Here is a 26,639-nt window from a genome sequence, read left to right on the forward strand (position 1 = left end):
CCCCGTGTCCCCACGCACCACGCGCGGGTCGACACCACCCTGGCCCCGTTGGTGTCCAGCGAGTAGCGGCTGCAGGGCTGGATGGCGACGCCGCTCTCGGGCAGCAGCAGCCGCAGGTAGCGCAGGATCTGCGGGGCCCAGGCGTCCGGGGGGGGCCCAGGCGTCCGGGGGGGGGGGCCCAGGCGTCCGGGGGGGGCCCAGGCGTCCGGGGGGGGGGCCCAGGCGTCCGGGAAACCCCCCCCCCCCCCAACACAAGGAGGGGCCCAGGCGTCCGGGCAGGGCGGGATGAGGGAGCCCAGACACCCGCGACGGACCGTCCTGGCCCCGCCCCCTCCCCGGCCCGGCCCCGCCCCCTCCCGCAAACCCCGCCCCCCGGGGGATCCCGCTGGGGGCCCCGAACCTGCGGCTCCCGCCAGGCCCCGCCCCCGCCAGGCCCCGCCCACTCCCCCGCCCCCCGCGCAGGCCCCGCCCCCGCCGCTCACGTGACTGTGGAAGGCGGCGCGCTGCAGCGGGCGGCGCCGCCGGAAGTAGTTGGCGGCCCAGGAGCCGGCGGTGAGCGCGCGCAGCGCCGCTTCCGGGTCGCGCCGCCGCCGGAAGCGCTCGACGGCGGCTCGGAGGTGCTGGCGGCGCCGCAGCGCGGGCAGGGGGCTGCGCGGTGACGTCAGCACGGGGGCGGCCCCGCCGCGCAGGCCCCGCCCCCGCCGCAGGCCCCGCCCCGCACCTGACGGCCATCTTGTGTGTCCGGAAGCCGAGCACCGAGTCGAGCACGAGGCTCGTGGCCAGGTCGTCGTTCTCGCAGAGCTCCCGCGCGGTCACGCGGGGCGCCGCCATGGCGGACCGGAACCGGACCGGAACCGGAACCGGGACCTGCGGGGGAAGCGGCACCGCGGGGATCATAACCGGGACCGCGGCCTGCACGGGAACCGCCACCGGCACAGATTAGAACCGGGAACCGGAACCGGGAATCCGCACCGGAACCGGCTCCGGGAGCGGAACGGGAGCCCCCCGCCCCTCCCCGCCGCGCGGGTCAGCGCTACCGTAATGCGCCGAGCGCGGGGGCATCCCCCCCGGTACCGTAATACACCGAGCACAGGCCCCAACCCACCCCCGGTACCGTAATGCATCGAGTGCGGGGGCATCCCCCCCGGTACCGTAATGCACCGAGGACAGGGCCCGCCCCCGCCTGTAGTACCGTAAAGCGCCGAGCGCGGGGGTACCGCGCACGACACGCACCGTTTTGGTACCGTAATGCCCTGAACAAACGGGCACCCTCCCCAAACGGCCCCTCGTGGTACCGTAATGCACCGAGCGCGGGCACCGCTCCAGGACCGCCCCCAAACACGGCCGGTACCGTAATGATCCGAATGAATGGGCACGGCCCGGGGTTTCTGCCTCCTCCCCGGTACCGTAATGCCCTTCCGTCCGGCGTGAGGAGCCCCGCCCGCCCCAAGTACCGTAATGGGGCCGCCAGCGCCCCCGCAATTGTCCCGTTACCATAATGAAGGCAATAGCCGCACACTCGCCATTATCCCATTGTGTTACGGACACCCCGCCCCCAATTACCGTAATGAAGCACACAGCGCCCCCCGCCCCGCCCCTCTCCTGTACCGGGACGGAGGGGGGGCGCCGGTACCGTAATGCTCGGAGCGCCCGCGCCCCTGGGCGACCGGGGACTGGAGAGAAAGAGCCCCGGCGCCGCCGTAATGCCCCAAGCAGAGGCGCACGAGGTCCCGGCGCTACCGTAGCGCTCTGAATAGAGCCCCGCCTTTTACCGTAACGCCCCGTATAGAGGAGCCCCGCGCGCAAGCGGTTGGGGGGGGGGGGGGCAGCCCCGTTCCTACCGTAACGCTCCTAACGGAAGCGCGTGGCTCTACCGTAACGCTCCGAAGAGCCAGGCCCGGCCCCGGCGCGCAGCTATTGGCCGAGCCGCCCGCACCGCCCTCTCCGCGCCCCATTGGTTTTGCGCCCAGCCAATGGCCGCCAAGGTCGCCCGCCATTGGCCGCGCGCTCCCAGGCCCCGCCCCCTCCCCGAGCAAGATGGCGGCGCCCGCGAGGCGGTAGCGGCGGCGCCATGGCGGAGCGCGGCGGGGGGGGCGCCCGGGAGCCCCCCCGGAACCTGCAGGGGCTCCTGGAGCTGGCGGTGACCGCGAGTGACCCCGGGGGCGGGGCCGGCGCCGGGGGCGGGGCGGAGCCTCGGGAGCCGCTCTCGGAGGAGGTGAGAGGGGGCGGAGCCCGGACCCAGGGGACCCCAATGGGGGGGGGGGTTGGGGTCTCCCGGACGCCTGGGCCCCTTTAGGGGGGGTCGGGGTCTCCCGGACGCTGGGGCCCCTCGGGGTGGGTGTTGGGGTCTCCCGGACTCCCGGGCCCCTTTAGGGGGGTCTCCCGGACGCTGGGGCCCCTTGTTGGGGTGTTGGGGTCTCCTGGATGCCTGGGCCCCTTTAGGGGGGTCCCCCGGAAGCCAGGGTCCCTCTTGGGGGGGGTCGGGGTCCCCAGGACGCCTGGGCCCTTTTGGGGGGGTCTCCCGGACGCCCGGGCCCCTCGGGGGGTGTTCGGGGTCTCCCGGACACCAGAGCCCCTTTTGGGGGGGGGGGTCGGGGTCTCCCGGACACCTGGGCCCTTTTGGGGGGGTTCCCCGGACGCTGGGGCCCCTCTGGGGGGGGGGTTGGGGTCTCCCGGACGCCCGGGCCCTTTAGGGGGGTCCCCCGGACACCTGGGCCCCTTTAGGGGGGGTTTGGGGTTCCCCGGACACCAGAGCCCCTTTCGGAGGGGGGTCGGGGTCTCCCGGACGCCTGGGCCCTTTTGGGGGGGTTCCCCGGACGCCCGGGCCCCTCTGGGGGGGGGGTTGGGGTCTCCCGGACGCCTGGGCTCCTTTGGGGGGGTCCCCCGGACGCCCGGGCCCCTCTGGGGGGGGCGTTGGGGTCTCCCGGACGCCTGGGCCCCTTGTTGGGGTGTTCGGGGTCCCCCGGACGCCCGGGCCCGTCGCTGACCCCCCCCGCCCCCCCGGCAGCGCCGCGAGTGGCTGCGGGCGGCGCTGGGGGCGGCGCTGGGCGGCGCCGGGGGGGACGTGGAGACCGTGCGGAGCCTCCTGCGGATCCTGGAGGAGGCCGGGCCCCCCCCGCCCGAGGAGCCGGAGCCGGAGCCGGACGATCCCGACCCGCACGCGGAGGATCCCGACCCGCACGCGGAGGATCCCGACCCGGACGCGGACGATCCCGACCCGGACGCGGACGATCCCGACCCGCACGCGGAGCCGGACGCGGAGGATCCCGGCGACCGGTACCAGCCGGTGCTGGAGCTGCTGGCGGAGCTGCTGGAAAACGTGGACAACGCGGAAGGTGGGGGCGGGAATGGGGGGATCCCGGCGGGAATTGGGGAGGTGCCGGGGGGGATCCCAAAGGAATCCCGGGGGGAACTGGGGGGATCCGGGAGGGTCCTGAGGGTTTGGGGGGTCCCGGGGGGCTCTGGGGGTTCCCAGGAGGGTCGGGGGGGTCCCCTGGTGCTGGGGGTCCCTTTTCCCCCCCCTTTTCCCCCCATTTTCCCACTAATTCCAGGTTCCTGGGGGGATTTTGGGAGCAATTGGGGGCATTTTGGGGTTCGTGGGGCTGGTTTCGGGTGGATTTTTGTGGGTTTTGGGTGGATTTTCTGAGTGTATTTTCCTCTTTCCGGTTCGGATCCCCCTGTTGTTCTTGGATTTTCTGCACTCCCGCCGGATCCTCATTTTCCTGTTGGATCCCCCCATCCCTGTCGAATCCCCCCATTCCCATTGGATCCCCCCCATTCCCATGGCTCCCCCCATTCCCATTGGATCCCGCCCGTTCCCATTCCCCTCGGATCCCTGTTTGCATTCCCATTGGATTCTCCCCGTTCCCCTTGGATTCCCCCATTCCCATTGGATCATCCCCGTTCCCATCGGATCCCCCCCATTCCCATTGGATCCTCCCTGTTCCCATCGGCTCCCCCCCGTTCCCCTTGTCTCTCCCATTCCCATTGGATCCCGTTCCCATGGGATCCCCCGTTCCCATCGGCTCCCCCCCATTCCTGTTCCCGCGGGATCCCGTTCCCATCGGCTCTCCCGTTCCCCTCGGATCCCCCCGTTCCCATTCCCGCTCCCATTCCCACGGGATCCCGTTCCCATTGGATCCCGTTCCCATTGGATCCCGTTCCCCTCGGATCCCGTTCCCCTCGGATCCCGTTCCCATTGGATCCCGTTCCCATTCCCGTTCCCATTGGATTCTCCCCATTCCCCTCGGATCCCGTTCCCATTGGATCCCGTTCCCATTCCCATTCCCGTTCCCATTGGATCATTCCCATTCCCATTCCCATTGGATCATTCCCGTTCCCATTGGATCCCGTTCCCGTTCCCATCGGATCCCATTCCCCTCGGATCCCATTCCCATTGGATCATTCCCATTCCCATGGGATCCCATTCCCATTCCCATGGGATCCCGTTCCCATTCCCATTCCCATTGGATCATTCCCATTCCCATTCCCGCGGGATCCCGTTCCCGCCCGCAGCGTTCCTGGCGCTGGGGGGGCTGCAGACCCTCCTCGGGGGGGGGTGGCTCCGCCGGGGGCTCCCGGGGGCCGCCCGGGCCCTGGCGGCCGCTGCCCAGAACCTGCCGGGGCTGCGGGGGGGGGCGCTGCGGGGGGGGGCCCTGCGGGGGCTGCTGGGGGCCCTGAGACGGGACCCCCGCCCGGGCGCCCGCGACGCCGCCATGGCCGCCATTTCCGGTGAGGGGGGGCGGGGGGACATGGGGACGATGGGGGACATGGGGACAATAGGGGGACATGGGGACAATGGGGACAGTGGGGATGATGGGGATGATGGGGGACATGGGGGACAATGGGGACATTGGGGATGATGGGGACAATGGGGATGATGGGGGACATGGGGACAATGGGGGGACATGGGGACAATGGAGGGACATGGGGATGATGGGGACATGGGGGACAATGGGGGACATGGGGACGATGGGGGACATGGGGGACAATGGGGGACAATGGGGGGACAATGGGGACATTGGGGATGATGGGGATAATGGGAGACATGGGGATAATGGGGACAAAGGGACAATGGGGATAGGGGGGACACGGGGACAGTGCGGACAATGGGGAGAAAGGGGATAGGGGGACAATAGGGACACGGGGGACAATGGGGGGACAAGGGGGACATGGAGGACAAGGGGATGATGGGGATAATGGGGGACATGGGGACAATGGGGGACAATGGGCACATTGGGGACAAGGGGGACATGGGGGACCATGAGGACATGGGGCACAATGGGGACAATGGGGGACAAGGGGACAATGGGGACAATGGGGATACAAGGCGGGATATGGGGCTGGGGGGACAATGGTGGGGACATTGGGGGGACAATGGGGACAATGGGGATGGGGTGGACAATGGGGGACAGGGGGAAACATGGGGGGACAACGGGGACAAGGAGGGGGGAGGACAATGGGGACCGGGTGGACACAAGGGGGGTATGAGGGGACGTGGGGACAATGGGGGACATGGGGGGACGTGGGGACACGGTGGGGGGGAACGAGAACAGCACGGAGTTGGGAATGGGGATTTTCCTGGATTTGTTCGTTTTTCCCACTGGATTTGGGGTGGGTTCCGTTTTCCAATGCCAATTCCCTTGTTTCTTTTGTTTCTACCCCGTGTCCCCCCATTGTCCCCATGTCCCCAGCGCTGGTGCGGGGGCAGCCGGGGGCCGCGCAGGCTCTGGCCGCCCTGGGGGGGCTGCGGCCGCTGCTGGGGGCGGCCGTGGGGCCCCGGCCCCGTTCCCGGGCGCGCGGGGCCTTCGTGCTGCGCTGGGCCCTGCACGAGGAGCCGGCCGTCCGAGGTGAAACGCCCGGGAACGCCCCGAAACACCCCGAAACGGGCCAAAACACCCCGAAACGGGCCAAAACAGCCCAAAACACCCCCCAAACACCCCGAAACACCCCGAAATGGGCCCCGAACACCCCAAAACACCCCCAAAACACCCCGAAACACCCCGAAATGGGCCAAAACACCCCGAAACGGGCCCCAAACACCCCGAAACGGGCCCCAAACACCCCAAAACACCCCGAAACGGGCCCCAAACACCCCGAAACTGACCCCGAACACCCCGGAATGCCCCGAAACGGGCCCCAAACACCCCGAAACGGGCCAAAATAGCCCAAAACACCCCCCAAACACCCCGAAACACCCCGAAATGGGCCCCGAACACCCCAAAATGGGCCCGGAACACCCCAAAACGGCCCCGGAACACCCCCCAAACACCCCAAAACGGCCCCGGAACACCCCAGAACACCCCGAAACGCCCCAAAACGGGCCCGGAACACCCCAGAAACCCCCCCAAACATCCCAGAAACACCCCAGAACACCCCGAAATGGCCCCGGAACACCCCCAAAACAGCCCAAAACACCCCCAAACACCCCAGAAACTCCCTCCAAACGCCCCAACCCCCCAAAACACCCCAAAGCCGCCCCAAAACACCCCAAAACATCCCAGAAACCCCCCCAAACACCCAACACGACTGAAACACCCCAGAAACCGCCCAAACACCCTGAAACACCCCAAAACAGCCCCGAATCCCCCCAAACCCCCCATCTCCCCCGACCCCCCCACAAGGATGCCCCTCCCCAGGACACCAGCCCCCCCCATGTCACCCCCTGTCCCTGGGGTCCCCCCCATGTCCCCGTCCATCCCCCCGTGTCCCCCCCCCGTCCCTGGGGTCCCCCCGTGTCCCCCCATGTCCCCGTCCATCCCCCCGTGTCCCCCCCTCGGTCCCTGGGGTCCCCCCGTGCCCCCCGTGTCCCCCCCCCCGTCCCTGGGGTCCCCCCGTGTCCCCCGTGTCACCCCCCGACCCCCCCGTGTCCCCCCAGAGCCGCTCTGCGCCCTGGGGGGGGTCGAGCGCCTCGTGGGGCAGCTGGGCCGGGAACACGAGGCCGCCCACGAGAACCTGCTGGGGGCGCTGGTCAGGTGGGCGGGGCCTCGGGGGGGGCGGGGCCTGGGGGGGCGGGGCCTCGGGGCGGGGGGGGGGTCCTGGGACACGTGGGCACTGGGAGGGGTGGGGAGGGGGGACAAATGGGGGCGGGGCTCTCCAGGGGGCGGGGCTCGAGGTGGGTGGGGGTCTAGAGGGGGCGGGCCCGGGGTTGTGTGGGGAGCAGAGCACTGTGAAGGGGCGGGGTTTGTGGGAGGAGCTCATCGAGGGGGCGGGGCTCTTCGGGGGGCGGGGCTTCGCTCACTCCACCCACCCCCCGCTTCCCCCCCCCCCCCAGCCTGGCCCTGTGCCCCGAGGGGCTGCGGTGTCGGGGGGGGGGGGAGGGGGGGCTCACTGAGGGGGCGGGGCTCACTGAGGGGGCGGGGCTCCGCTAACTCCGCCCCCCCGCTCTCCCCCCAGCCTGGCCCTGTGCCCCGAGGGGCTGCGGTGTCTGGGGGTGGGCGGGGCTCACTGAGGGGGCGGGGCTCACTGAGTGGGCGGGGCTCCGCTAACTCCGCCCCCCCGCTCTCCCCCCAGCCTGGCCCTGTGCCCCGAGGGGCTGCGGCGCCTCCGGGACCCCCAGCTGGGGCTGGAGCCGCTGCTGAGAGAGAGGAGGGGGCAACTGCAGGGGCGGCCCGAGAGCCTGGTGGGCGGGGGGGGGCAGGAGGGGGACGGGGGGGGCACCGGGGGGGGGGGGAGGGCACGGGGGGGGCAGGAGGGGGACGGGGGGGGCACGGGGGGGCCACGGGAAGGGGCATGGGGGGGGCATGGGGTGGGGGAGGGGGTTTGGGGGGGCCTTTGGGCAACGGAGGGTGTCCGGGGGGGGGGGGGTCCATGGGGACTGGGGAGGGTCGGGGGGGTGGAGGGGGGGGGAGGGGGGTCTTCTTTGGGGGTCTCGGGGGGGTTATGGGAGGGCTGGGGGGGTCCTGGGGGGGGTTTTGGGGTCTCGGGGGGGGGTTGTGGGGGGTCTTTGGGGACCTTGTGGGTCACTAGGGGTCTCTGGGGGGGTGTTCAGGGTGTTGGGGGGGGCTGTGGGGTCGTTGGGGCTCATGGGGGCTCCACGGGGGGGTCTCAGGGGTCCCGGGGGGGGTTCCTCCCCCCATGACCCCCCCTTTTCCCTCCCCCCCCCAGGAGGAGCTGGAGCTCTGTGAGCAGCTGCTGCAGCTCTGCTTCCCGCCCCCCCTCCAGGGCTGACCCCCGCCAGCCAATAAAGCTCCTTCTTTGGGGGTGATTTCCTTCTTGGTGACGTCACTGCCGTGACGTTGCACCCTGATGTTGACGTCACGGGGGGGGGCTCCTTTTAGCGACTTTCAGCACCGCGCGCTGGACAGCGCCGAGGGGCGGGGCCGGGCGGCGGCGGAGGGGCGGGGCCAAACGTCGCTGTAGCAACCGCCTGGCGGACGGGATTGGCTCGCGGTTGCCGTGACAACCGCCGCGAGGGCGGGATTGGCTCGCGGTTGCCGTGACAACCGCCTGGCGGACGGGATTGGCTCGCGGTTGCCGTGACAACCGCCGCGCGACGCCCGTTGCGCGCCCGTTGCTCCGAGGGGCGGGTCCCGCCGTCTCCCTGGCGACCGCGTCCCTGGCTGCGCCTCCCATTGGCCGACGGCGCCGGCGGCGGCTCCTGATTGGCCGCGCGGCGCCGGTACCGGGCGCGCGATGGAGCCGGTGCTGGCGGGCGGCTGCGGGGACGGGCTGGGCTCCGTGCGCTGGTGGGGGCTGACGCCCGCCCTGGACCTGCAGGAATTCTGTGAGCATCCTCCCCCCCCGCCCCGGGAATTCCCGCTTTTCCCGGTGCTCCCGGTGACTCCCGACCCGCAGGCGCCGCCGCGCAGCCCCGGCCGGGCCCCGGGGGGCGGCCCGAGGTGGCGGCGCTGCTGGTGGGGGCGGCCGAGGGGCGGCACCTGCTGCGGACCCTGGCGGGGGCCTCGCGGCGGCCGCGCCGGGCGCTCAGTGTGAGAACCGGGACCGGCACCGGGGGAACCGGGACCGGCACCGGGGAGAACCGGGACCGGGGCGGGGCGGGGGGGGGGGGACGGGACCGGGCGGAGGGGAACCAGAACTGGGACGGGGTGAGGGGGAACCGAGACCGGCACCGGGGGAACCGGGACCGGCACCGGCGAGAACCGGGGGGAACCGGGACCGGGCGGAGGGGAACCAGAACTGGGACGGGGTGAGGGGGAACCGGCACCGGCACCGGCACCGGGGAGAACCGGGGGGAACCGGGACCGGGGCAGGGCGGGAGGGGGAGACGGGACCGGGGCGGGGCGGAGGGGAACCGGAGCTGGGACGGGGTGCCAGGGAACCGGGACTGGAACCACGGGCGGAACCGGGACCGGGAGGAGCGGGAGGGATTGGGGGGAACCGGGACCGGGTCTCGGGGTTGGGGGGGGCGGGGGCGGGACCGGAGTCCCCATCGGGGAAGACCGGGGCTCCCAGGGGCCTTGTGGGGAGGGGGGGACCGGGGGAGGGAGCCCCGGTGCTCCTGGAGGGGGTGGGAGCAGATCCCGATATTCCTGGTGTTCCTAGCGGTCCCATCCATTATTCCCGGTATTCCCGTTATTCTCGGTGTTGCCGGCCATTATTCCCTGTATTCCCGGCCTTAATTCCCGGTGTTCCCGGCCGGCATTCCCGGTGCTCCCGGCCGGCATTCCCGGTATTCCCAGCTCTACGTGGCCGAGCGGCGCCCCGAGCTCGTCGCGCGGCAGCTGCTGTTCCTGGCGCTGGCGGCGGAGCCCAGGGAGCGACTGGGGCTGCGAGGTGGGGGGGACACGGGGGACACGGGGGACAGAGGGGACACGGGGACACGGGGGACAGGGGGGACACGGGGGACACGGGGACACGGGGGACACGGGGGACACGGGGGACAGAGGGGACACGGGGACACGGGGGACACGGGGGACACGGGGACACGGGGACACGGGGGACACGGGGGACAGAGGGGACACGGGGGACACGGGGGACACGGGGACACGGGGACACGGGGACACGGGGGACACGGGGGACACGAGGGACACGGGGACACGGGGACAGAGGGGACACGGGGGACACGGGGGACACGGAGGACACGGGGACACGGGGACACCCAGCGGGGACGTCAACGGGAGCTGCCCCCCCCCCCCCCCCCCCAGGGACGGGGACACGGGGACATCAAGGGGCCGGGACCTCCCTCCCGGTTGCAATGACCCCCCCCTTTCCCGGCGACCTGCCCCATTCCCATTCCCGTCCCAGTCCCGGTCCCAGCGCACAGCTCGGTGCTCCCCACGCCCTGCCCCATTCCCGATGCCCGCCGTTCCCGGTGACATTCCCATTCCCGGTCCCGGTGACATTCCCGGTCCCGGTCTCAGCACACAGCTCGGTGCTCCCCGTGCCCTGCCCCATTCCCGGTGCCCGCCGTTCCCGCTGACATTCCCGGTCCTGGTGACATTCCTGTTCCCGATCCCAGTGCGTAGCCCGGTGCTCCCTGTACCCCCCCCCCGCCCCGTTCCCGGTGCCCCCATTCCCGGTGACATTCCCGGTCCCGGTGCCCCCGTTCCCGGTGACATTCCCGTTCCCGGTGCCATTCCCCGTTCCCGGTGTCATTCCCGTTCCCGGTGACATTCCCGGTCCCGGTGCCATTCCCCGTCCCGGTGTCATTCCCGTTCCCGGTGCCATTCCCGGTCCCGGTGACATTCCCCGTTCCCGGTGCCACTCCCCGTTCCCGGTGTCATTCCCGGTCCCGGTGCCATTCCCGGTCCCGGTGCCCCCGTTCCCGGTGCCATTCCCGTTCCCGGTGCCATTCCCGGTCCCGGTGACATTCCCCGTCCCGGTGTCATTCCCGTTCCCGGTGCCATTCCCGTTCCCGGTGACATTCCCCGTCCCGGTGACATTCCCATTCCCGGTCCCGGTGCCATTCCCGTTCCCAGTGACATTCCCCGTTCCCAGTGACATTCCCCGTTCCCGGTGTCATTCCCGTTCCCGGTGCCCCCATTCCCGGTGACATTCCCGGTCCCGGTGACATTCCCGTTCCCAGTGACATTCCCGGTCCTGGTGACATTCCTGTTCCCGATCCCAGTGCGTAGCCCGGTGCTCCCTGTACCCCCCCCCCGCCCCGTTCCCGGTGCCCCCATTCCCGGTGCCATTCCCGTTCCCGGTGCCACTCCCGGTCCCAGTGCCATTCCCGTTCCCGGTGTCATTCCTGTTCCCGGTGCCATTCCCGTTCCCGGTGCCCCCGTTCCCGGTGCCATTCCCGGTCCCGGTGCCATTCCCGTTCCTGGTGACATTCCCATTCCCGTCCCGGTGCCATTCCCGTTCCCGGTGCCATTCCCGTTCCCGGTGACATTCCCCGTTCCCGGTGTCATTCCCGGTCCCGGTGACATTCCCGGTCCCGGTGCCCCTGTTCCCGGTGCCATTCCCGTTCCCGGTGCCATTCCCTGTTCCCGGTGTCATTCCCGTTCCCGGTGTCATTCCTGGTCCCGGTGCCATTCCCCGTCCCGGTGCCATTCCCGTTCCCGGTGACATTCCCGTTCCCGGTGCCCCCGTTCCCGGTGTCATTCCCGTTCCCGGTGTCATTCCCGTTCCCGGTGTCATTCCCGGTCCCGGTGACATTCCCGGTCCCGGTGCCCCCGTTCCCGGTGTCATTCCCGTTCCCGGTGTCATTCCCGTTCCCGGTGTCATTCCCGGTCCCGGTGACATTCCCCGTTCCCGGTGCCATTCCCGGTCCCGGTGCCCCCGTTCCCGGTGTCATTCCCGTTCCCGGTGACATTCCCGTTCCCGGTGTCATTCCCGGTCCCGGTGCCATTCCCGGTCCCGGTGCCATTCCCGGTCCCGGTGCCATTCCCGGTCCCGCTCCCAGCCCGCTCCTCGCTGCTCCTGGAGCTCTTGGGCTCCAGCCGCCTCCGCGGCGCCTCCGGGCGGTACCTGCGGGAGGCGGCGACGCGGCTGGAGCGGTGGCTGCGGGGGGGGGACAGCGGCGACAGCGGCGACAGCGGCGACCCCGGCACCGGCCCCGCCGACCTGCGGCTCATGAAGGTGCGGGGAGGGGGGGGACCGGAACGGAGGGACCGGGGGGGGCACCGGGAAGGGGGACACCGGGACCAGGGGACACCGGGACCAGGGGACACCGGGACCAGGGGACACCGGGGCTCCCGGTTTTGGGGTGGGGAATCCCAATATTGGGGGGTCCCGGGTTGAGGGGGGGGATTCCCGGTGTTGGGAGGGGATCCCGGTGGGGGGGGGGGGGGGGGGGGTCCCGGTGCCGGGAGGGGCTGTCCCCATGGGGGGGGTGGGTCCCGGTGCCGGGGGGGGGCGCCGGTGTGTGGGGGGGTGGTCCCGGTTGGGGGGGGTTCCCGGTGCCGGGGGGGGGGTTCTCACCCTGCCCCCCCCCCCCAGTCACGTGACCGCGACGCCGTCGCCGCCGTCCTGCGGCGCTGGGCGCTGCCCGCCCCCCCCGGGCCCCCCCTGCGGGGCCTCTGGGAGCGGCGGCTGCGGCGCCACCTGGGGGCGAGATACGAGGGCAGGAGCCGCGTGGCCGACTGGGACCTGCGGATGGGGCTGCACGAGCGGGGGGTGAGGACCGGACCGAACCGGGACCGGACCGAACCGGGACCGAACCGGACCGGGGCCGAACCGGGACCGAACCGGGACCGGACCGGGCCGGGACCGAACCGGGACCGGACCGGGACACCCGCCCCGGAACCACCCCGGAACAGGGACACACCCCCCGGGACCGAACCGGGACACCCTCCCGGAACCACCCCGAGACAGGGACACCGCCCCGGGACCGAGACAACCCCCCGGCACCGAGACAGCCCCCCGGGACCGAACCGGAACCGGGACACCCCCCGGAACCACCCCGGGACCCAGACAACCCCCTCGGGACCGAACCGGGACCAAGACACGCCCCCATACCGGGACCCCGCCCCCTAGTCCGGTCCCGGTTCGACCCCCGCCGTGTCCCGGTGTCCTCCCCCCCTCCCCGTTGTGTCCCCCCGCCAGGCCCCGCTCCGTGACCCCCCCCCGGTACCGCCCCCCGGTACCGCCCCCCCTCCCCAGGCCCGCTCCGTGACCCCCCCCCCCGGTACCGCCCCCGGTACCGCCCCGCCCCTCCCCAGGCCCGCTCCGTGACCCCCCCCCGGTACCGCCCCCGGTACCGCCCCCCTCCCCAGGCCCGCTCCGTGACCCCCCCCCCGGTACCGCTCCCGGTACCGCCCCCTCCCCAGGCCCGCTCCGTGATCCCCCCCCCGGTACCGCCCCCGGTACCGCCCCCTCCCCAGGCCCGCTCCGTGACCCCCCCCCGGTACCGCTCCCGGTACCGCCCCCTCCCCAGGCCCGCTCCGTGACCCCCGCCGAGTTCGGCCGCTGGCGCGAGGGCGGCGTCGCCTTCGAGGGCCCCGAGGGCGCCGGGAGCGACGAGAACCCGACGCTGCTGTCGGGACCGGAGCCCCGTGACGTGAGCGGGGGGGGGCACCGGGGGGGGGGGGGGGCACCGGGAGCGCCGGGGGGGCACCGGGAGCGGGAGGGGCACCGGGAGCGGGGGGGCACCGGGAGCGGGGGACACTGGGGGGCAGCGGGACCGGGGCGGAGCGGGGAGCAGGGTCGGAACCGGCCCCGGACGGGGGTTACAGGGGCTGGGGGGGGGGGGGGGGTCTCGAGATGGGTCTGGGGAACCGGGACCGGGTCAAGAACCGGATAACGGGTCGAGAGGGGAGCGGGATGGGAAGGGGCAGCGGGATTGGTGGAGGGCGCTACCGGGATGGGGGCATTACCGGGAGGGGGGTCGTTACAGGGAGGGGGGGTCGTTACCGGGAGGGGGGGGTCGTTACCGGGATGGGGGCGTTACCAGGAGGGGGGTCGTTACGGGAAGGGGGGGGTCGTTACCGGGATGGGGGTCGTTACGGGAGGGGGGGGTCGTTACCCCCAGGACGGGCAGCCCGGGGCCCCCCTGGGCTACTGGGGCGACATCGTGGCCGGTCCCTTCCTGCCCTTCGGCCTCGCGCGGCTCGAGGAGGCGGCGCCGCCGCCGCGGGGGGGCGAGCAGGTGGGAGGGGCCTGGGGCCTGGGGGGCGTGGTCAGGGGGCGGGGCTTGGGGCAGAGCGAGTGCCCGGGGAGGGGTCCGGGGGGGGCGGGAGTGGGAGGGGCGCTGGAGGGGGAACTGGGGGGGCGGAGTGGGAGGGGGCGGAGCGAGTGGGGAGGGGAGGGGCCTCCCGGAGGGGGGAGGAGTCCCTGGACAGGAGGAAGGTCCGGGGGGGTCCCAGGGGGGGTCCCGGTTGGGTCCCAGAACGGGAGCGGGGATCGCGGGGGGTCCCGGGGGATCCCGGTGGTGTCCCGGAATGGGGGGGGGTGTCCCGGGGGGTGTCCCGGGTTCCGGGGGAATCCCGGGGGGTCCCGGGGGATCCCGGCGTTGTCCCGGAATGGGGGGGTTCCGGGGGATCCCGGTGATGTCCCGGAATGGGGGGGGGTGTCCCGGGTGGTGTCCCGGGCGGATCCCGGAGGTTCCCGGTGATGTCCCGGAATGGGGAGGTTCCGAGGTTCCGGGGGGGTCCCGGGGGGGTCCCGGCGGATCCCGGAGGCTCCCGGTGGTGTCCGGAATGGGGGAGCTCCGGGGGGGTCCTGGGGGGTCCCGGGGGATCCCGGTGGTGTCCCGGAATGGGGGGTGTCCCGGGGGTGTCCCGGGCGGATCCCGGAGGCTCCCGGTGTTGTCCCGGAATGGGGGGGTTCTGGGGGGTCCCGGGGGGTCCCGGCGGATCCCGGACGCTCCCGGTGCCGCCCCCCCCCCCAGGGCGCCTCCCAGCTCTCCCTCGACAACGTCTCGGCTCTGCTGCGGGCGCTGCTGCCCCCCCCCGGACACGGCGACGGCGACGGCCCCGGGAGGCCGGGGGGTGAGCGGCGGGACACGCCCCCCCTCGGGAGCCACGCCCCCCATGGAGCCACGCCCCCTGCTCTGGAGCCACGCCCCCTCCACGGAACACCCCCCCCCCCGAGCCACGCCCCCTCCATGGGGGCGGTGTCGTCCATCCGGCAGCCCCGCCCCTGGATAGCTCCGCCCCTCTGGAAGCTCCGCCCTTTGTTTAGCCCCCCCCCGGGTGACTCCGCCCCCCCCGGGGATCCCCTTCCCCCATCCTGCTCCGCTCCCGCCACCTCTTGCCCCCCCCCCCCCCACCCCCCCGCCCCCCGGTAACGTCCGTCCCGCCCCCCCCCAGGCCCCGCCTCCCTCGTCCGCGTCCGGTTCCTGCCCCTGGGCAGCGCCCGCCGCCCCCCCGCGAGAGCCGCCCTGGGGGGGCGCTGCAGCCTCCTGGTGCTGGGGGACCGGTAAGGGGGGGGGGACCGGAAACCGGCGGGGGGGGGGGGGGGGGGGGAACCGGGACCAGGTAACGGGCGGGGCGGGGGGGGGAGCCGGGAGGAGGGGACCGGAAATGGGGCGCGAGGGGGGGGACGGTTCTGGGGGGCGGAGGGGTTAACGGGGGGGGGGGGGGGTTAACCGGATCCGCCCCCCCCCCCCCCCCCCCGCCCCAGGTGCCTGGACGAGCTGGACCCGGAGCTGGGGGGCGCTGGCGGCACCCGAGGCCACCCTATTGGTGGAGCTGCCCACGTGGGTACCGAGACCCCGCCCCCCGGGGATACCCCAGGGAAACCCTCTGGGAAACCCCGCCCCCTCTGAAACCCCGCCCCCCTCTGGGGAGACCCCACCCCCCGAGACTCCGCCCCCCGGGAGAGACCCCGCCCCTCGGGGGATTCCCCCCGGGACACCCCGTTCCTGGAGCAGCGCACGTGGACACCGGGCCCCGCCCCCTGGGAGAGACCCCGCCCCCGGGCCCCGCCTGCCCCGTTCCCCGTGATCCCCTCCGTTCCGCCCCCCCATCTTAGCCCCGCCCCCTCACCGTGTTCCCCCCCAGGTTGGCGCCCTCGCTCCGCCCCCCCCAGCTCGGCCCCGCCCCCTCACCGTGTTCCCCCCCCAGGTTGGCGCCCTCGCTCCGCCCCCCCTCAGCTCGGCCCCGCCCCCTCACCGTGTTCCCCCCCCCCAGGTTGGCGCCCTCGCTCCGCCCCCCCCAGCTCGGCCCCGCCCTCGCGCGGGTCTCGGCGCTCGCGGCGGCCGCCGGGTTCGAGCGCCCCTCCCCCCCCCCGCCCCGCCCCCCCCGCGGTGGCGGTGTTCGAGCGGGGGGGGGCGGGGCGGCCCTGAGACTCCCCCGAGAGCTCCGCCCCCCGCCGAGGCCCCGCCCCCCCGCCGAGGCCCCGCCCTTTGGTTATTAGGCAGCCCCGCCCCCCCCGTCCATTCATAAACCCCCCCCACGAGGCCGTGTCCATGTAAGGCACGGAGGGGGCGTGGCCATGTCCATATACGGCACGAGGGGCGTGGACTGGCCAAGGCAGAAGAGCCCGGGGGTGGGGGGGGGGGGCACAAGCCGAGGAGCAACAAACCTGACCCCCCCCCCCCCCCCCCCCCCAATAACCGCCCCCCCGCCCCGGACGCCTGGGCCCCCGGAGCTGGAATCGCCGCCCGTTGGCGCCGCTTTTATTGCAATAAATACCCGCCCCCCCCCCCCCCAATAAATACCGGGAATCCCCGTTAAGCTCCGCCCCCCCCCAATAAATACCGGGAATCCCCGTTAAGCTCCGCCCCCCCCCGCCCCCCCTCACAGCCCCAGGCTCGGGCTCCGCAGCCCCGCCCCCCCAGCAGCCCCAGCGGGTCCGGGGACTCCGGGTCGAGCGGGGGGGGCGGCGGCGGCGGCGGCGGCGCGGGGGGGGCCCCGGGCAGCGGCAGGAAGTGGCGCAGCGGGGGGGCCGCTCCCGGTGCCCCCCCCCGGTCCCGGTCCCGGTCCCGGCGGCTCCAGCCCCAGCGGCCGCCGCAGCCGCTCGGACTCGTAGAGGTTGTAGCCGTCGCGCCGGACGCGCTCGAGGAAGTTGCAGGAGTCGGCGGAGTAGGAGGCCTGCGAGGGGCCCAGGCGTCCGGGAGGGGCCCAGGCGTCCGGGAGGGACCTGGGAGCCCCGGGATGGGGGAACCCGCCCCGCTGCGACCCGTCCCGGTGGGATCCAGGAATCCCGGAGGGGGCCCAGGCGTCCGGGGGTGGGGGGGGGGGGAACCCGCCCCAGCGGGACTCAGAGCAGCCGGGAATCCCCGGCGGGAGGGCCCGGGGCGTCCCGGGAGGAGGGGCCCAGGCGTCCGGCCCTCACCGCGCCGTAGGGCCGCCCCGCGCCGTCCATGCAGAGGAAGCGCAGGGTCTGCGCGCCGCGGATCCGCACCACGCCCGGCTTCACGGCCTTGATCTCCAGCAGACCTGGGGGAGCGGGGACGGTCCGGAGGGGCCCCGGCGTCCGGGGGAGGGGGCCGGGGGAGCCGCCCGCACTCACTGTAGGGGCCGCGCTGGGCGGCGCCGCGCACGGAGCCGTCGGGCCGGATCTCGAGCAGCGCTTGGCTGCGCCCGTCGCCCGCGAGCAGGTGGCGGAGCCGGACGTGGCCGTCGAGCGACAGCAACGGGCTGGAGTCGCGGGGGGCCCCGCGCGCCGGCGCCGCCGCAAACAGAGCGGCCAGCGCCAGCCAAGGCGCGGCGAGCATCGCGGGGGGCCCCGGCGTCCGGGGGGGCTGCGGGCCCCGGCGTCCGGGAGGGCTGCGGGGATCCGGCGGCCCCGGCGTCCGGGAACACTCGAGTCCCCCGAAGGGTCCGGGCGATCGCGGCGGGGAGTTTCACGATGCCTGGAGGGGCCCAGGCGTCCGGGGAGACCTTGGCGGCCGGCGGGTCCCGGGGGATCGAGGCGTCCGAGTTGGGGCCCAGGCGTCCGAGGCGGCGGCCCCGCCCCCGGCGGCTCCACGTGCGCCGCTTTTATCGCGGTGCGGAGGATGGGGGGGGCGGCCCGGACGCCTGGGCCCTCCCGCAGCCCCCCCCACCCCAGGCACGCACAAAACACCGGGGGGGCGCGGGGGGGGCCCGGACTTTGCCCCCCCCGTGCACGGCGCGATCACGGGATCCCCCCGCGATGCAATCGGGGCCCGGTTTACACCAACCCGGCGCCGGGTCGCCCGAGGCCGCCCGGACGCCGGGGCCCCTCCCGGAGGGGGGCGGGGGGGGGAGCTCCCGGGAGCCGCGCAGGAGGCCCCGCCCCCTCCCGGAGGTGCTGGCCCCGCCCCCGGGCGCCGAGGCCCCGCCCCCCGCTCACGGACTCGCTCCTTTCGGCCCCTCTCGTTTATTGTCACCCCCGGCCGCGCTTTGACCTTTGACCTTGCCCGGGAGGGGGTGACACAGGATTGGGGGGGGGGGGGGGGGGGGGCTGTGCGTTCCAGCATCCTCTGCGGCGGGGGGGGGGGGGTACCCAGAATCCCCCGGGGGGGGGGGTACCCATAAGGCACTGCGGGGGTGGGGGGAGGGTTATTGCACTGGGGGGGCCCGGGGGGGCCCGGAGTGTTGGGGGGGGGGGGGGGGGAGGGGACCCGCCCCCCCCGCGCGGATTCGGAGTCTTGGGGGGGGGGGGGGGGGGGCTCCGCTCAGCCCCGCCCCCCTCTGTGCGGCCCCGCCCCCTTTCCGCGGTGGGCGGGGCCTCGGCGGTGACGTCACAGCAGGGGGGCCCAGGGGCTGCTCACTCGGCCGTACTGGGGGGGGGGGGGGGGGGGCCGAAGGTGAGACCCCCCCCCCCCACGTGACCCCCCCCAGTCCCATTTCTCCGATTTCCCCCCCATTCTGACTCATTTCCCCCCCTATTTTTCCCTATTATTTCCCCTGTTTTTCCCCCATTTCTCCCCTTTTCCCCCCATTTGGCCCCATTTCCCCCCCCATTCGGACCCATTTCCCCCCCCTTTTTGTCCATTTGCCCCCGTTTTGCCCCATTTCCCCCCATTTTTCCCCATTCCCCCCCCATTTGGCCCCATTTCCCCCCATTTTTCCTCATTCCCTCCCATTTGGCCCCATTTCCCCCGTTTCTCCCCATTCCCCTCCGTTTCTCCCCGTTTCCCCCCGTTTCTCCCATTTCCCCCCGTTTCCCCCCATTTCCCCCCGTTTCTCCCGTTTCCCCCCGTTTCCCCCCCCATTTCCCCCCGTTTCTCCCCATTTCCCCCCCGTTTTTCCCCGTTTCCCCCCGTTTCTCCCCGTTTTTCCCCGTTTTGCCCCATTTCCCCCCATTTCTCCCCATTCCCCACCGTTTTTTCCCCATTCTCCCGTTTTGCCCATTTCCCCCCCATTTCCCCCCGTTTCCCCCGTTTTCCCGTTCCCGCACCTGGATGTCCTGCAGCGCCCGCAGGAACCGGAGCATCAACCGGGGGCCGTTTTCCACGGCAGCGGCACCTCCTGCGGGGGGGGCAGGAATTCACCACAAACCGGGGCCTTTTTCACTGTTTTTTCGGGATTTTCCCCCATTTTCCCGGTATCCCCCACCGTGTCCTGGGTATTTCCCCGTTCCCGGTACAGCAGCGCTCCCACCAGACACACGTGGGTATTTATCCCCTTTCGGGGCCGTTTCAGTGTTTTGGGGGTTATTCCCGTGTCCCTGGGCCGTTTTTCCCCGTTTTTGCGCCGTTTTTCCCCGTTTTTTGCGCCGTTTTTCCCCGTTTTCCGGGATTCCCGGCGCTCACCCGCTCCCGGTACAGCAGCGCTCCCACCGGACACACGGGTATTTATCCCCCCCGTTTTGGGGCCGTTTCAGTGTTTTGGGGGTTATTCCCGTGTCCCTGGGCCGTTTTTTCCCCGTTCTCGCGCCATTTTTCCCCGTTTTTCCGGGATTCCCGGCGTTCCCGGCGCTCACCCGTTCCCGGTACAGCAGCGTTCCCACCGGACACACGTGGGTATTTATCCCCCCCGTTTCGGGGCCGTTTCAGTGTTTTGGGGGTTATTCCCGTGTCCCTGGGCCGTTTTTCCCCGTTTTTTCCCCGTTTTTCCCCGTTTTCCGCCGTTTTTCCCCGTTTTCCGGGATTCCCGGCGCTCACCCGCTCCCGGTACAGCAGCGCTCCCACCGGACACACCGCGCAGGCCGTTCCCGCTCCGAACAGCTCCAGGAGGCGCCGCTCGGCCACGGCCTCCAGCAGCTCCGGCAGCGGCAGCGGCGCCTCCCGCACCCGGAACTCGCCCTGGGGGCGGGGCCGCCCCGGGGTCACCCCGGGGTCACCAGGGTCACCCCGGGGTCACCCAATGTCACTCCAGTGTCACCCCCAGGGTCACCCCGGGGTCACCAGGGTCACCCCAGGGTCACCAGGGTAACCCCACTGTCACCCCAGTGTCCCCAGTGTCACCCCAGGGTCACCCCGGGGTCACCAGGGTCACCCCAGTGTCACCCAATGTCACAATGGTGTCCCCAGGGTCACCCCAGTGTCACCAGAGTAACCCCACTGTCACCCCAGTGTCACCCTGGTGTCCCCCCAATGTCATCCCAGTGTCCCCATTGTCACCCCAGCGTCCCCAGGGTCACCCCAATGTCACCCCAGTGTCACCCTGGTGTCACCTCAGTGTCCTCAGTGTCACCCCAGAGTCACCCCGGTGTCCCCCCAGTGTCACCCCAGCAACCCCAGTGTCCCCCCAGTGTCCCCAGTGTCCCCCCAGTGTCCCCCCAATGTCACCCCAGCATCCCCAGTGTCCCCAGTGTCACCCCAGTGTCCCCATTGTCACCCCAGCGTCCCCAGGGTCATGCCAATGTCACCCCAGTGTCCCCCCAATGTCCCTCCAGTGTCCCCAGTGTCACCCCAGTGTCCCCAGGGTAACCCCAATGTCCCCAGTGTCTCCCCAGTGTCACCCCAGTGTCACCCCGGTGTCACCCCAGTGCCACCCTGGTGTCACCCCAATGTCCCCAGTGTCCCCAGTGTCACCCCAGTGTCCCCAGTGTCCCCCCCAGTGTCCCCGTTGTCACCCCAGCGTCCCCAGGGTCATGCCAGTATCACCCCAGTGTCCCCCCAATGTCCCTCCAGTGTCCCCAGTGTCACCCCAGTGTCCCCAGGGTAACCCCAATGTCCCCAGTGTCCCCCCAGTGTCGCCCCGGTGTCACCCCAATGTCCCCAGTGTCCCCCCCAATGTCCCCAGTGTCACCCCAGGGTCCCCAGTGTCCCCAATGTTCTCAATGTCCCCCCATGTCCCAAGTGACACCATGTGCCTAGTGTCCCCAATGTGTCCCCATGTCTTTCCATGCCCCCTGCCCTCATTGTCCCCGTCCCTCTGTCCCCATTGTCCCTGTCCCATTGTCCCCATCGTCTCCATCGTCCCCATTGTCCCCCTTGTCCCCATCGTCCCCAATGTCCCCCCTTGTCCCCATGTCCCCCATTGTCCCCCCTTGTCCCCAATGTCCCCTCATTGTCCCCATAGTCCCCACTGTCCCCTCATTGTCCCCCTTGTCCCCATGTCCCCCATTGTCCCCCTTGTCCCACCCATTCCCGCGCCAGCTCCAGGAGGCTCCTCCTCGTCACTCCCGGCAGGATCAGCCCGTCCAGCGGCGGCGTCACCAGCTCCAGCTCTGGGGACAGGGACGGCGGCGCCGGGTCCCCAACGTGTCCCCAACGTGTCCCCAATGACCCCATGGCCATGGGGCCCCAATGGCCCTTCTGTCCCCAATGTGTCCCCAATGACCCCAATGACCCCATGGCCATGGGGCCCCAATGGCCCTTCTGGCCCCAACGTGTCCCCAACGTGTCCACAATGACCCCATGGCCATGGGGCCCCAATGGCCCTTCTGTCCCCCCTGTCCCCCCGATGTCCCCGATATCTTGGATGTCCCCATGTCCCATTGTGCCCATGATCCCCATGACCCCAATATAGTCCCCATTACCCCCAATATGGTCCCCGTGTCCCCCATTGTCCCCACTGTCCCCATTGTCCCCATGTCCCTCACCGCCGCCCCGCGTCCTCCACAGCACAAACACGTTCATGGTCCCCCCATTGTCCCCATTGTCCCCGTTGTCCCCATTGTCCCCGTGTCCCCCATTGTCCCCATTGTCCCCATTGTCCCCATGTCCCTCACCGCCGCCCCGTGTCCTCCACAGCACAAACACGTTCATGGTCCCCCCGTTGTCCCCATGTCCCCCATTGTCCCCGTTGTCCCCATTGTCCCCATTGTCCCCATTGTCCCCGTTGTCCCTGTGTCCCCCATTGTCCCCATTGTCCCCGTTGTCCCCATGTCCCCCATTGTCCCCGTGTCCCCCATTGTTCCCATTGTCCCCATTGTCCCCATGTCCCTCACCGCCGCCCCGCGTCCTCCACAGCACAAACACGTTCATGGTCCCTCCGTTGTCCCCGTGTCCCCCATTGTCCCCATTGTCCCCATTGTCCCCGTTGTCCCCATTGTCCCCGTGTCCCCCATTGTCCCCGTCGTCCCCGTTGTCCCCATTGTCCCCATGTCCCCCATTGTCCCCGTCGTCCCCATTGTCCCCATGTCCCTCACCGCCGCCCCGCGTCCTCCACAGCACAAACACGTTCATGGTCCCTCCGTTGTCCCCGTGTCCCCCATTGTCCCCATTGTCCCCATTGTCCCCGTTGTCCCCATTGTCCCCGTGTCCCCCATTGTCCCCGTCGTCCCCGTTGTCCCCATTGTCCCCATGTCCCCCATTGTCCCCGTCGTCCCCATTGTCCCCATGTCCCTCACCGCCGCCCCGCGTCCTCCACAGCACAAACACGTTCATGGTCCCCCCATTGTCCCCGTGTCCCCCATTGTCCCCGCGTCCCCCATTGTCCCCGTGTCCCCCATTGTCCCCGTCGTCCCCATTGTCCCCATGTCCCTCACCGCCGCCCCGCGTCCTCCACAGCACAAACACGTTCATGGTCCCGGCCTCGGTCACCCTCTCGTCCGGGCCCTGCAGCCACAGGACCTGGTGGCAGCCGCGGGCGGCGGCGGCGGCCTGGAGCGCGATGGTGGGGCCGTAATTGCTGGGGACATTGGGGACAATGAGGGGACATTGGGGAAAATGGGGGACATTGGGGGACATGGGGACAATGGGGGACATTGGGGGACATGGGGACAATGGGGACAATGAGGGGACATGGGGACAATGGGGACAATGAGGGGACGATGAGGGACACGGGGACAATGGGAACAATGGGGGACATGGGGACAATGGGGACAATGAGGGGACATGGGGACAATGGGGACAATGAGGGAACATGGGGACAATGGGGGACATTGGGGGACATGGGGACAACGAGGGGACATTGGGGGACATGGGGACAACGGGGGACATTGCGGACATTGGAGACAATGGGGACATTGGGGACAATGAGGACAATGGAGACAATGAGGGGACATGGGGACAATGGGGGATAATGGGGACAATGAGGGGACATGGGGACATTGGGGACAATGGAGACAATGAGGGCACAATGGGGACAATGGGGGGACATTGAGGACAATGGGGGACATTGGAGACAATGGGGACATTGGGGACACCCCAGCGGTACCTGAGGACTGTCAGGGCTCCCCCCCACCCCCACCCCGTTTCCAGGTCATGGCCCCGCCCACCCAGCCCTGGCCCCGCCCACCCGCTCACCTTGCAGTACCCGCCCCCTCCTCCCAGCCCCGCCCTCGGCCCCGCCCACCTGCCGGCCTTGCAGTGCCCCACCCCGCCCGGCCACGCCCTCACGTGGGCGGGGTCAGCCAGGAGCCGCAGCGGCTGCATCGGCCCCGCCCCGAAGTAGGAGCCGACGGGGCTGAGGATGACGTAGAGCAGCGCGCCGGTGGGCGGGGCCACGCCCAGCGCCGCCTGCGCCGCCAATCAGCGCGAGGGGGGCGGGGCCACGGGAGCCCCATGGACCCCCCCCCCCCAGACCCAAGCACCTCCCCTGCCCCCCCCGGAGCTCCCTGGGACCCCCCCCATGACCAATGACCCCCCCCCGACCCCAGGGCACCCCCCCAGGGTCCCCCCAAGGTCCCAATGACCCCCCCATCTTCCCCCCACCCCTCCTCCATTGTCACCTCCTTCCCCCCATCCCCCCCCATTGTCATCTCCTCCCCCAAAAAGTCACCTCGGTGTCCCCCCCGTTGTCACCCCCCCGTGTCCCCCCCCGCCGTGGTCACCTCCGCCCCCCCCCCCCGTTGTCACCTCAGTCCCCCCCCCCCCCCGTTGCCCCCTCCCCGTTGTCACCTCGGTTCCCCCCCCCTTTATCACCCCCCCCGTTGTCACTCCCGCCCCCCAGTGTCCCCCCCACCTCGTTGTCACCTCGGTCTCCCCCCCCCCCGTCCCCCCCCCGCAGTCACCTCCACCCTCCTCCTCCGTTATCACCCCCCCCCGTTCCCCCCCCCCCCCGTTGCCCCCCCCCGTTGTCACCCCCCCCCCCGTTGTCACCTCGGTCCCCAGCAGCACCGGGCGGATGTAGAGGCTCCCGCCCTCCTCCCGGGGCACCCAGTCCCGCTCCAGCCGCAGCAGCGCCCGGATGCAGCCCAGGAGCTCGGAGCCCTCGAAGGCCTGGGGGGGCCGGGGGGGGCCGGGGGGGCCGGGGGGGGCCGGGGGGGGCCGGGGAGGGCCCAGGAGTCCAGGAAGGGCCCCGGCGTCCGGGGGGGGAGGGGAGGAAGGGACGCGCCGTTAGGGTCCCTCTGAGGGGCCCTGGCGCCCCCCCGACCCCCCCCATCCCCCCATGCCCCTCCCCCCGGTTAGACACCCCCCCCCCCCCAGGAAGGGCCCTGGTGTCCTGGAACAACCCCCCCCTCCCCCCCCGCCACAAAGGGGACTCGGGCGCGTGGCCCCGCCCCCTCCTCCAGGCCCCGCCCCTGCCCCTGCCCGGGCCCCGCCCCCTCCCCGGCCCCGCCCCCTCCTCCGGGCCGCGCCCCCTCCCCCGGCCCCGCCCCCTCCCCCGGCCCCGGCCCCGCCCTCACGGGCAGGCAGAGCCGCGCGGCCGAGCGCCCCATTCGCTCCATGTTGAGCTCCGGCCGGAAGAGCCGGATCCGCCCGTCCACGCCCCGGAAGGCCTTCATGCCCTCGAAGACCTGCGGGGTCACACGGGGGGCAGGGGTCAGGGTGGGGTCAGGGGGTCACAGCGGGGTCAGGGGTCACGGTGGGGTCACGGTGGGGTCATGGGGTCAGGGGTTGGGGGGGTCACAATGGGGTCATGGGTCAGGGGTTGGAGTGGGGGTCACAGTGGGGTCAGGGGTCAGGGTGGGGTCAGGGGTCACATTTGGGTCAGGGTGGGGTCGGGGGTCACAGTGGGGTCAGGGTGGGGTCAGGGGTCACGGTGGGGTCACAGTGGGGTCAGGGGTCACAGTGGGGTCACGCTGGGGTCAGGGGTTGGGGGTCACAGTGGGGTCAGGGGGTCATAGCGGGGGTCACAGTGGGGTCAGGGTGGAGTCAGGGGTCACAGTGGGGTCACAGTGGGGTCGGGGTCACAGTGGGGTTAGGGGTCACGGTGGGATCACAGTGGGTCAGAGGTCACAGTGGGGTCACGGTGAGGTCAAGGGTCACGGTGGGGTCACGGCGGGGTCAGGGGTCACGGCGGGGTCAGGGGTCACCTGCACGGCGTAGTGCAGCGCGGGCGCCGCCGGGTGCAGCTGCAGCTCCCGGAAGGGGCGGATCCGGGGGGGGGCCCCAGCCGGACGCCTGGGCCCACTCCACGCTCAGGAGGTGGTCGCTGAAGCGGCGCCCGAAGACCAGGGGCCCCCCCGGGGGCGGCTTCTCGGCCGGCGCCGCCGTCAGCTCCACCTGCAGCTGCGACGCCTGGAGGGCCCCGGCGTCCGGGGAGCCCGTGAGGGCCCCGGCGTCCGGGAGACACCGGGAAGGGGCCCCGGTGTCTGGGAAACACCGGGAAGGGGCCCAGGCGTCCGGGACCTCCCGCCCGCCGCCCCCCCGAGGGGCCCCGGCGTCCGGCCCTACCCGGAAGGTGCTGCAGAGCCGCCGGGGGGGCAGCAGAACCGCCAGGACCTGCGGGGGGGGGGGAGGGGAGGTGAGAGGGGCCCAGGCGTCCGGGCCGACCCCCCCCCACCCGCAGCAGCAGCCGCCGGACGCCCGGGCCCCTCCCCGGGGGGCGGGGCGGGCAGAGGAGGGGGCGGGGCCGGACGCCTGGGCCCCGCCCCCCCCGCCCTGGACTTTGTCTCTCCCCCGGGCGCCATCAGCGCCAGAGGCCCCGGGACGCCCGGACGCCGGGGCCCTCCCGGACACCGGAGCCTCTTGGGGGGATCCCGGACACCGGGGCCCCTTGGGACATTCCCGGACGCCGGGGCCCCTCCCGGAGCCGGGGCTGTGGGGTAAGAGCGTCCCGGACGCCGGGGCCCCCGGGGGGGGGGGGGTCGGCCCGGACACCGGGGCCCCGTGAGGACACGGGGGGGGGGGGGGGCCCTTCCCGGAGCCGCCGCGGGGGGGAGGGGGGGGGTTGAAGGGCCCCGGCGTCGGGGAGGGGGGCGGGACCAGTGAGGAGGCGGGGCCTGATGGGGGAGGGGCCTTGGCGGGACCCGCCCCCGGGTCCTCCCTGGCGCCGGCCCCGCCCCCCGCAGGTGCCCGGGGGTCACCGGGAGCACCGAGGGCGGTGGGAGGGGCACACCGGAAGAGGGGAGGGGAGGACCGGAAGTACCGGGCGGTCCCGTGGGGGCCCCGGGCGCTCCCAGGCTGCCCCGCGCGGGGGGAGGGGCGCGGAAGGACCGCGCGTTCCCGGCGCCTCCCGCGGCCACCGGAAGCGGCGGCGCCGCGGCCGGAAGCGGCGCCCGGGACTCACCGCGCGCTGCGCACGGGCCGCCGCCGCCGCCGCCGCCATGGCCGCTCCCGCCTGGCCCCGCCCCGCCCCGCGCCGGCCAATGGGGACGCGCCGTCC

At 72.3% G+C, this 26,639-nt stretch overlaps 4 protein-coding genes across 4 annotated transcripts; 2 read left to right on the forward strand and 2 right to left on the reverse strand.

The window, feature by feature from the left end:
• Positions 1-18: 18 nt before the first annotated feature.
• Positions 19-831, reverse strand: LOC148590656 (histone-lysine N-methyltransferase KMT5C-like; the record flags this gene model as incomplete). The annotated part of the gene is made up of 3 exons (XM_088538783.1): positions 722-831; positions 483-648; positions 19-128 (listed from the first exon to the last, which is right to left on the reverse strand). Coding segments are annotated over exons 1-3 (386 nt in total), but the record flags the coding sequence as incomplete, so codon positions are not given.
• A 1,240-nt stretch (positions 832-2,071) lies between these two features.
• LOC148590657 (hsp70-binding protein 1-like) lies at positions 2,072-8,169 on the forward strand. Its single transcript, XM_088538785.1, has 7 exons — positions 2,072-2,215; positions 3,101-3,335; positions 4,516-4,731; positions 5,694-5,849; positions 6,878-6,974; positions 7,513-7,621; positions 8,107-8,169. The coding sequence occupies exons 1-7, from the start codon at positions 2,072-2,074 to the stop codon at positions 8,167-8,169; spliced, it is 1,020 nt and encodes a 339-aa protein (XP_088394911.1).
• Positions 8,170-8,634: 465 nt separating this feature from the next.
• On the forward strand, positions 8,635-15,268 carry DNAAF3 (dynein axonemal assembly factor 3). Its single transcript, XM_088538786.1, has 9 exons — positions 8,635-8,725; positions 8,797-8,930; positions 9,642-9,735; positions 11,810-11,985; positions 12,346-12,522; positions 13,283-13,405; positions 13,877-13,993; positions 14,735-14,834; positions 15,156-15,268. The coding sequence occupies exons 1-9, from the start codon at positions 8,635-8,637 to the stop codon at positions 15,266-15,268; spliced, it is 1,125 nt and encodes a 374-aa protein (XP_088394912.1).
• Positions 15,269-18,496: 3,228 nt separating this feature from the next.
• Positions 18,497-26,582, reverse strand: LOC148590659 (branched-chain-amino-acid aminotransferase, mitochondrial-like). The gene is given in 12 exon segments (XM_088538787.1): positions 18,497-18,535; positions 19,156-19,226; positions 19,858-20,002; positions 21,287-21,372; positions 22,636-22,778; positions 23,445-23,608; positions 24,191-24,310; positions 24,718-24,828; positions 25,348-25,419; positions 25,421-25,552; positions 25,709-25,756; positions 26,544-26,582. Coding segments are annotated over 12 exon segments (1,170 nt in total).
• Between the last annotated feature and the right edge of the window lie 57 nt (positions 26,583-26,639).

This window comes from Tinamus guttatus, unplaced genomic scaffold, assembly GCF_059628265.1.
Source record: "Tinamus guttatus ecotype Peru unplaced genomic scaffold, ASM5962826v1 Tinamus_guttatus_pri_ptg001170l, whole genome shotgun sequence".
Lineage (NCBI taxonomy): Eukaryota > Metazoa > Chordata > Aves > Tinamiformes > Tinamidae > Tinamus > Tinamus guttatus.